This window comes from Sinocyclocheilus anshuiensis, unplaced genomic scaffold (assembly GCF_001515605.1).
Source record: "Sinocyclocheilus anshuiensis isolate Anshui unplaced genomic scaffold, SAMN03320099.WGS_v1.1 scaffold447, whole genome shotgun sequence".
NCBI classification, from domain to species: domain Eukaryota; kingdom Metazoa; phylum Chordata; class Actinopteri; order Cypriniformes; family Cyprinidae; genus Sinocyclocheilus; species Sinocyclocheilus anshuiensis.
In genome coordinates this window covers 670,994-681,793 of record NW_015552615.1, presented here as the reverse complement: position 1 = coordinate 681,793, position 10,800 = coordinate 670,994, and the positions used below count along the sequence as shown (strand labels likewise).

General features: G+C 39.4%; 1 protein-coding gene across 1 annotated transcript in view; it reads right to left on the bottom strand.

Annotated features, from left to right (window-relative positions):
• Positions 1-5,649: 5,649 nt before the first annotated feature.
• The window catches only part of LOC107665995 (NFX1-type zinc finger-containing protein 1-like), a 14,978-nt gene continuing 9,827 nt past the window's right edge, over positions 5,650-10,800 (bottom strand). Inside the window, exons 12-15 of the mRNA XM_016457086.1 lie at positions 10,348-10,648; positions 10,108-10,218; positions 9,070-9,165; positions 5,650-8,931 (exon numbers count right to left, since the gene is read on the bottom strand). Coding sequence (XP_016312572.1) covers positions 6,478-8,931; positions 9,070-9,165; positions 10,108-10,218; positions 10,348-10,648 — 2,962 coding nt within the window. The 3' untranslated portion in view covers positions 5,650-6,477. The remainder of the gene's footprint in view (positions 8,932-9,069; positions 9,166-10,107; positions 10,219-10,347; positions 10,649-10,800) is intronic.

The following is a 10,800-nucleotide window of genomic DNA, read 5'->3' as shown; positions in this document are numbered from 1 at the left end:
CAGGCATATAAAAGCAGGCTGTCAGACGCCCCCCCGCTCGCTGCCAAACGTCCATTCAGTACACTTGGCACGTTGCAACGTCGGCCAATGTGGCATGCCAAGATTTTCGGGTCTCTTTTCAAACAGAATGGCTTTCGTAGTGTTATATAGTGCACGGATGTCTTTTAACGCATGACTCAAATGGTGGCAGGTTAAATTAAGGCACGGATGCTTCTGTGTCAAACCTGAGATGACAATCATATCCGGTACAAAGGCAAGCAGAAGCATTTCTATTGCTCAAGCTAGGATGATACCTTTACAATACATCAAATCATCAGCTTGTTAAGGAGAGCTGTGATACTACTTCTATAAACTACCAATAAAACGGATGAAAAAAAGCCCTCATATTTACACTAAAGGACGAAACCTGAGCCTCTTTGGACAACCACCTAGTAACAAACTAGAACAACCCTAGCAACCAAAAAAAACTATATATTTATCTATCTATATAAAATATATAAACATCAAAAAAGTCATTAATGTATGTGTAATGCAAAATATATGTATATACATTGTGTGTATGCATCATATATTATATTCAATATAAATATCTTAAAAATTGTGTAACATATGTAATGTATGTGCAATATATATATATATATATATATATATATACATATGAAAAATACTTCATTTTTCAATATAAGTTTGTATGTTTGGATAAATACTTTACGATGGTGAATGATGAACAGTGTGTATATATTATATATGAAAAATACGTCATTTTTCAATATAAGTTTGGATATTTGGATAAATACTTTACGATGATGAATGATGAACAGTGTGAATGAACAGTATGATAAATAATTACCATACTGTTACATGAGCCGTTACGTACTCCAGTAAACTGACGCGGTCTGAAATTATAAGGAAGAGAATTGCTTCTCATTAGCTGCAGTTTCTTGGCCATGTTTCATTAAATGTGAAGTGCCCGCACACATAATTGCCTATTTCAAAAAAGCACATATGGTGTCATATTGAAAATGCTGAATTGAATCCAGAGTTATGAAGCATTTCTCAGGCCAGCGCAGCAAAACGACTTAATGTCACTCACTAACTCAACCGCAGGTGCTCGAACAGTGAGCCTCCATTAGGTGAAATTGAGTTTCATACATTTATTCAAATCAGTTTAGAATCACACCTGAGTTAATATGCTTACCTGGGCAAAAAGATGCTGGATTGTATTTACATGTCATGAGAGAGGCATGCATCGTATGATGAACAAAACTGCATTTACATTTAAAATGGCCTGTTAAATCACATCCGGGCATTGTTTCTGAATGACCACAGAGGAACTCAATGCAAACCCCATGCACTGAGTAAAGCGTGCATCTCTAGTGACTTAAAAAACCAATTGGCTGTACAATTGCACCACTTTTCATCATTATTATGTGAAAGACTCATGTACCTGTGTGAGTCTCCGTCTCAAATTATCTGTGTGTAATTCGCAGTGTTCAGGTCTGATGGATTCCACGTACCTGAGGGTTTTCCTTGTTGCAAATGAAGCTCAACTGGTCGTGTCAAACCTGTCAAGCTTCTAACATCTTAGAAAGAGAGTCATTCAGGTTAAAGAAATGTAAAGTAATGCAATATGCAGAGCATAACTTACAGTTACAAAGACTTCTGCACATACAGCCAGTTTGTCAAACATACTATCAATCGCAATCGTCTCTGTCAAGTTTTTGAAAGACAAAAAGCAGAGATTTTACTTAGAGATCTTAGTTGCATTTTCTAAGCCAAGCATCAATATTAGTATTCTAAGTGACTAGACTAATGATTTCTCACCTGCTGGATAATTAAAACGTGAAAAATCCCACAGATGCAATTGAAGGAGAGATCTGAGCCAAATATACAAACAAGATGATCACAGAGACTTGTGGGTCCAGGACTAATAACTGAATAATAATGCACTAAAAACCATACAGAACACCTTAGCAATTGAATAGCAATGGCTACAATACAAGACTCATGTTTTGCATCTTAAGAAGATACTTTATCTCCCAAAAATATAGAAAAGAAAAAGATCTACATTTAAACGTGCAATTACAACTTGTCCTTGGCGCTACAATGTATCTTAATGTCCTTTGAGGGACCAAAAATATTAGTCTTATTCATCTTGATTCTCATCTTACAGCTTCGCAAGATTTTAATTGCAACTTTCGAAAAGTCGCTCCTCTCACAAAAAAACATGTTGATGCATGTTTTTTTTCACATGGCAAACAAGGCTTATTAAAAGCATGCTTTGCTGAGTCTGTAATTGGCAGTGGTTTTACAAAATACACTGGCAGAACCGGTGCCAAGAAAGAGGGGAGGCACCAGAGAACTGGTCTAGATAAAAGACAAGAACGTGAGCCAAAGTGAAATCAGTTCAACAGGGAGTGAGGAATTAAGTGTATCATCTCTAGTCTATTGGAAGAAAAATAAGAGTTTAACTTTTGACAGGAGTATTTTTACACCCAGAATGCATTGCACCAAGCTCATGGGAAAAATAAACACAAGATGGTGGAGAAAAAAATTAATCAAATGCTGAATACAGTATTGAAAATTATTGCATGCTATTGCACATTTTACGTAACAGAAGTATCTGTTCTGGTTATTAGGTTAACTAGCAGTAAATAAAGAATTCAAAATGTTCATCTGCCATCAAAACGAAACCGCAGTGAAATTATACAAAAGCCAAACCGCATATTTCATCAACAATCTCAGGCATTATCCAGAAATGGAAATTCTTGTTGCAACAAGCTGGTTTCGTAGCGGATGCGTAACTGGAGTAGATTAGGTAAGTTATTGGTGTTGTTTCTCATCAGGTTTGGAATGACAGAACCTAGTATTAAGCAGGTTAATCTTTTAGCCACAGTTTTTTTCTTTTTCTTCCCCTATACTGTTCCCATTGGTAATTACATGATTAAAAGTTCAGAAATTTTTCCATGTTTCATAAGATACTCCAAGACTCCACTTACGATTACACCTCGTTGGAATGACAGAACCTAGTATTAAGCAGGTTAATCTTTTAGCCACAGTTTTTTTCTTTTTCTTCCCCTATACTGTTCCCATTGGTAATTACATCATTAAAAGTTCAGAAATTTAAGATACTCCAAGACTCCACTTACGATTACACCTCGTTACATGACAAACCTCCTTTTGAACATGAATCTGTGACTGTTCAAAGGACATATAATCCAACATTAATTAAAGCAGCCGTACTGCAGGACACAAAAGTGGCTGGCACTGAAATGAGCCGCTCGAGCACACATACAGAACAAGTCAAGAGTGAATAAGGCTTTCATATGCTTTCATGGCGAAGCTGTAACCTTACATTTACACATCCACATTATTTCAGGAAAGTATATAGCTGGTCACCACAGGGACCAATTAAATTTTAATCAGTTCGTTCCAACCAGGCGGGTTTGATAAATGTAACGCGGAAAACAGCCGCAGATATCATAATGACGTGCACATCTACTGATGCTAACAGTGAGAACAATTTGCAGTCATTGAACAGATAAACCACTACTTCCCCGAGAATCACAGATTGCAAATGAGAGCTATTTATATCCAATAGTTTCTCCTAGAAAGCAATGAGGCTAAATGGAGAACAAATCGAGACTTCAGGCCTTAAAATTTTAAGCATCTCCGATGTTTTTCCTGAGAAAAGACAGCAGGAATCTCTAGAATTTCAGAAGAAATCTCAAAAATGTCTCAAAGTGTGCTCAGATTTTCTAAGACAGCAAAGTCTGCATTAAAAAAAAAAATTGTATTTCTCTTCAAATTCTCCAATTGAGCTAATCAAAATTTAACTGGTACATACCATGGTATATGTATGATATCATAAATATACCTTGGTACTGAATGATTACCATATATACCAGAGTTTTCCAGCTTTTTTGTTTTACTCAAATAATATAATAAACATAATATATAATTAACTAAATAACTTATTTTGCAATATTACATTAAAATGTCTGTAGCTCAAGCAAGTAAATCGTGGCAAACTAGCAATTCCAGTGTCAAGTGTTTGTAAAACGTTTTGTATTTGATTTTTTTGTTTGATTTTCGTTTTGCATAATTAAAAATCATGTAGTATAATTTTATTTATTTTATAATGGTTAATAACTACATTTCATTTGGTTTAAATATTTATTTATTTTTTTAATTAAATTATTCTTTTTTATTATTATTTCTTTTAATTTTGTATTGACATTATTATACACGAATCTAACAAACCCATGTCTGGCAAACCCTATTATATACCATGGCACTACTTTTAAAAATAAATAAAAAAAAAAACTCATAGTACCATGATATTTTTTTGTTCTGAGCACCTGGAATCATATTCAACATGTCCCAAATTCAACCAGAACCCTACTTTTCTTCTATGGTGCTGTAACATGTTTTTCTCTATTTGCATATACTGAGGTACTTGAACCCTAATTGCATTAGCACTCAGGGTGGACGGCAGGAGTTAGCATGTGTTCATCTGTATGTGTGTGACACTTAAACAATCCTCTCCATTAAACACAATGACTCATTGTGACGAACAATCATGCATAGATGCTCGATCCCTCCCCCAATCACGCGTCAGACTCGGGTCCTGTCCGAATCTGTCCTTGAATTCAAACAGAAAATAAAAGTCACATCCATAATGAGCAGATGAGCGTGAAGCCATTGAAAAACTGACTCCTGGAAACCGTAACTTCACGCCAATTATGCATAAAGCTGCCAAAATGTTGTGTTGATCAACAGTAAATGCTGTACAGCTAAATGAATCAATTATATTAATTAGCAAAACAACTTTTGTCATCATCGCTCAGTGATTTATTGAACATTGCTGTCTTTTATCGTATTGCTGTTGCCGCCGTTGCACAAAAGCAATAAAGTACTGAAAGATTGATTTTTACCACAGTTAAGGGATGTTCTTAGGCACTCGTGAAGCATTAAACTAACGCCAAAAAAAGACACAAGAAATTGTTGTATTTTGCTTCACTTGCTTTTTTCGGGCCTATAAAATCACCGGCTGTAAATACTGTCCCTCAGAAATATGCTTAAACTCCTGCTTGCTTTTCCTTCGCATCCTGACACAACAGTTTTTGTCGTTGTTGTCGCTTCTCCACCCCACCCTTAGTTCCTGTGCAGAAAGTGCCGACTTTGCATTCGGGTTTATGTTATGACAGGACGACATTCATCACATAATGAACTGATGTAAGCTGTTGGGAAGCCTAAATGGAAGCCGTCCCAGCCACTCACAGACTAGCCTCTGGATTCGCTCTGTAATTTAGGCTGAGAGCTCAGGTAATGCTTTATTATTAGGCAGATATCAGCAGAGAATAAACCTGCTGACGTTGACAGAGACCAGTGTGTTTCTTGATGCAGGTCAGAGTCTGACCGTGCATGAGAGAAAGCACAGCTTGGGTTATGGAAAGCACACATGTATACTGACTTTGTTGCTGAGAGTTGTTGATGTTACACTGCTGCCACCTAGTGAAATCAAGCCAAAGACAAACATTAGTATATACTTCAAACCAAAAGCATTAGCTATAAAGGCCAAGTTGCTTTTTTAAGAAAGTTACCATCTTAAAACATTAACGACACACATTTTCATTAAAACATGATTTTATTAAGTGCTATTTTTTTCTGTGAGCATATACAGTTTATAACATGTAGGCTACTGTTAATCGTTGGTGATTTCACTGTGTATGTTAGCGCATCTGGATCAAGGACATTTAAGTACATTAGCCATATTGACCAATCAGGATCCAGCATTCAGGACCACATCTATTTTATGAGACTGATTTCGATAATATATACAATACGTTATAAAAACAACCACAAAGTGCTTATTTTATCACTGTTGTTATAATTCCAGAATGTTTTTAAAAGCTAATGAACTGAAATGTGCAGAGCACAATATTGCTAACTAGGTTCCACTCACCAAGCATGAAATGAGAGTAAAAATAGGCTTTGAGGAGTAAACAAGATGCAGTTATTGGTCATTTAGCAGGCAGTAGCAACAATTTTGACTTTCGTGTCACATTTTTAATCTGACATGAGCAAATCAAGTATAATCAGCATCTTCTTCGATATTTTATGTTAATGGGAAATTTGCTAGGAAGCTAAAATTCCAGAATTTATGAGGATCAAAATCCAAGTGAGAGGAGCATTTCATCAAGAGATCGACTAGTTGTGCGCAGTAAAACAACAAATGTACATATAAGCGGGGAAAAAACAACAACAAAAACAATTTTCCTCATCATAGGTACAAAAAAGATCAGTGGCAAGTGTGGAGAAAAAGTTCATTTTGAAAGCTCTTGCTAACTGTTAAATTACAACTTGCTCTGCTAAAGGTGCAACTACCGCCTTACCGGATTAAAAGCAGCATTGATTTGTGTTAACCAGATTAAAACCCTATCAGCAGACAGAAGACAACAGTACCTAAGAATTTCATTCTTCAAAGTTTTGCAGGTCGAAGTTTGCCAAGTTGGCAGCATCTGACCAGGCAGCATGCTCTGCGCCATCCATCTCAGTTGCCACAGAATTTCCCTGAATGAGATTGTGATTAGTGCCTCCAATAGCAGCGTCACATTCAGGACATTTGCTTTGTTGCATCGCACCCCCACATTCACCGATTGCATACACGTGCCCATTGGGACATTTGTACCAATGGCCTTTATTCAAACCGATGGCTTTGAGTATTAACTCCCTCTCTTCATCAGTGATGCCCAGGCCACTGCGTGGCAGTTTGGTGTCCAGGTCCGTAAACATCTGCTTGACTGTACGTTCTAGACCCTCGGAGAAAGGCAAAGTGTCCTCCAGGATCTCTCTTAATTGCTGGATCTCTGTGCTATAAACACGACTTCTGATCGGTGACATGCCACAGCGCACGTTTAGCTCAGCCAGGTAGGAGAGTCTCTTCAATTCACGTTCGAGATCTGCAATCTGCTGATCTGAAAACCTCTGAGTCGGATCTAAGAGGAATCTCAAGACTTCTTCAACTTTGCTAGAGAACGGCCAAATTTTATCCAGAAGGAGAGACATGTGTTCTTCTTGCATTGCTTTCAGTTTCCCAACACTCTCGAGGTAGGTCATCAAGTTCTCAAGATGCCAAAGTTGTTGGAGTGAAAGGTCCTTTGTTTTGAGCTTCTCTTTAAGGAAGGCAAACTTGTTGGGAAGATGCTTCTTCAAAATCTCCTTCCTACGCAGTTGCAAGCTAAGGACTTCCTGCTTTTGCTTGATCACATCCGGCACACCATTGATCTTCTCCTTGACCATCTCGATGGCTGCCAGGCTGCGGTTGATGTGAGTGCCATACCGAAGGTTTCTACGGATGGGAGTGCGACACCTTGGACAATCCTTGAGTCGGATCGCCCTTTGATCCAATTCAGCGTCTTGGTCTTCGTCAAGATTCATATATTGATCCATTCCTGTAGTCTCGAACAGGTGCTTGCAATCTTCAAGCTGAATGAAACAAGCATCCGGGTCGTCTTCATTGCCGAAGAAGATCTCCGTGACCTCATCCTTATGGCAAATGCGACACTTATTGGGACAAGGGTCTCCGCACAGACCTATGCAGCGGTGTCCACAGGGCAAGGTGTTGTTACAGGGAACAGAACAAGGTGGACGGTCGCATGGTTCGTGACACAGCTTGGTACAGCTGTGGTGAGGGCACTGCCATTCGCAGGGTTCGTTGCAAGGGGCGCAAGGCTGACCGCAAGTCTTCATGCAGGCGCTGTGGATGCAACGGTTCTCGCAGCGAACCGAACATGGTGGACAATCTCTCACACAAGGCTCCCGACACCGATGAGAACACACGAGGGTTTGTTGGCATTTGTGGGTGCATGCTTTGTGCAGGCAACCTTGACAGCATCCATAGCAAGTTCCCGGGCAAGGATGGCCACATTTCAAGGTGGTGCTACATTTAGATCTACAGTTTGACTCTCTTTTGTGGTCTCTGGAAATGTAGCATGGTTCTTCCTGCATATGTCCACATTCCAACTGCATTTCAACTTTTACCATGCATTGAGTGGAGCAGGACTCTCCACAAGTTGCCTTGCAGGGATGGCCGCATGGAAGGGTCTTTTGGCAAGGCTCTTGACAGACAAATGTTTCAGGGTCTTGGTGGCAAGGCACCTTCTGATTGTGCTTGCATGAGGGAATTATCTTGTCTACGCGTACCTGGCATTTACCGCATTCTTGGTGACAGCGACGTGTACATCTGTGGCCCAGCTCACAAAGCACCTTAGGGCAGTCCTTGGTGCACTTGTATTTCTTGTGCTCAGCATCGTATGGGTGGCACATACGGGTGCAGACATGGCCACAATCCAGGCGATAATCGCAGGGCTGAACGCAGCCACCTTCAGGAGCACCTTTGAAGTCCTCACTGCAGGACACATGGATCTGTTTATCCGGATGGTTCTGACAACTCAGCGTCAAAGCACGACCCACTTGTCCTTGCTCTCTCAGAGTGTGAAGGATGTTGCTCCACAGCTTAACGGAGCTGAGCATTTCCATATTTCCGATACAATAGAGACCCATCTTAGCACGAGAAAGGGCAACGCATACACGGTTTGATATGTTCAGGAAGCCAACTCTCCTCTGTAGATTGCTGCGCACCAGAGACAATATGATAATGTCGTTCTCCTCCCCTTGATATTTGTCAACGACATGGACTTTAACTCCAGCGAACTTCAGAGAGGGCATGAGATTACGCAGACAGTGAAGCTGTCCGGTGTAGGTCGTCAAAATGGTGATCTGGGAAGCCTTGTAGCCCTGGAGCAGCAAGTAGCGGCAAAGCGCGACAACAAACTGAGCCTCATGAGGGTTCTGGTGGCTCCGTCCATCCTTAATCTCTTCCTCAAAGTGACAATGATCCACAAAAAAGAGATTTGTCAAAAGCCCCTGTAGACCATAAGATGCAGGTGTCAAGTAAATAATAGTACATCATTTACTTTTTAGCAAACTGCAATAAGTATCTGCCTGGGCTGATGTAATATTATAATAAAAGGTTGTGCAATTGTATTTGCTTAAATGACTTACCTTAACATTGTCATACTCAAGCACAGAAGGGTGGTTTTCCAGAGTTTCATAGATATGAGGAGTCAACAGTCGAGCGATGCTTGGCCTCATGCGATGCTAGAATGCATTGCAAAAGAAATAAACAGAACAGGATTGTTGTTTATGTTGCTCTAGCACACGATTCACTAGAAAAATGACTGACATCAGTAAATATGAAATCAAATGAGTTACAGTTTATTTTTAATATGTGCTCTTACCTATACTTACAGTGTTCTTTCTTGAAAGTACTGATAATAATAACTAACTACATGGGTTAGGGGTTACACTATTTTACAGTATGTGCACTTACCTATACTTACAGTGTTCTTGCCTAAGAAAGTACTGATAATATAAGGTAACTACATAGGTTGAAGGATTGGTTGACTCTTCCAGAATTAAACATTTCCTGATAATTTACTCACCCCTATGTCATCAAAGATGGTCATGTTTTTCTTTCTTCAGTTGAAAAGAAATTTAGGTTTTTGTAGGAAACATTCCTGGATTTTTCTGGATTTGTCCAAATTGCAGTTTAAATGCAGCATCAATGGGCTCTACACAATCCCAGCCGAGGAATTAGACAAGCATTTTTGGTTAAAAAGTAAATACATTTTTATTTATTTTTTTAGAAAATTATGATAGTTTCGTTTGATAAGACCCTAATTCCTCTGCAATTTGAGACTGCAATTAGGACCTTCAACCCATTGATCCCCGTTGAAGTCCACTATAAGGAGAAAATTCCAGGAATGTTTTCCTCAAAAACCCTAATTTTCTTTCGACTGAAGAAAGAAAGACATGAACATCTTGGATGACATAGGGGTGAGTAAATTATCAGGACATTTTTATTAGGTTGAGGGTTAGGTTCAGGGTTAGTACCTAGTTAGTTAGTACCTCAGGGTTAATTCCCAGATATTACCCAGTTATTTTAATTACTATAACAAGTACATAGTATGTACATGCGGAACAGGACTGTAAAATAAAGTGCTACCCGTAAATGGCTGATGCGATTTTACAGAAACTAACCTGGTAGTTAAGGCGCACAAATGGAAAGTTGACTCCGACAAGCCTCTCAAACATCGACACTTCCAGATTGAAATTCTTCGCAAGGTCGTACACTGTTGCACTAGGCCTCAACTGTGCAGATTAAAATGCATAAAGACATGCGTTAACACATAGAATCATCATGGTTGTTTATGCAGTATACTAAATATTTATTTAATAAATATTTAATATTATATTTAAAATAACTGAAGTGCTTTCTACCTGTTGGTGATCTCCGATCAGTATGAGGTGCTGGCAGGCTTTGCTGAGGGTGGTGATGGTGTGCGCCTCCAACACCTCTGCCGCCTCCTCCACGATCACCAGTCTGGGCTGCAGCTCTTGCAGAGCCTGTCTGTATTTAGCCGCTCCTGTGGTGGTCATACCCACGACCCGAGCCTGTTGCAGCACACACAGATCCTCACGACGGCGGATTTCATTGAGCCGCTCCGCTGCGTCCTGATACTCCTTCTCAGAGGCGAGGGCCTCAGTGCGAAGATAACTCCGGTAGCGCAAAACCCAAAGACTGGAGGAGAAAACAAAGATGTTTATAGCATGAATCTAATCTAGCTGGTTTATATTTTACATTTTGAATCTTGTTAGTTCACTGGAGCGGCATAAAGAAGTTTGTAGGTGAATGCTGCCATCTAGTGCAGGGAATGTGTGTGTGTGTGTGTG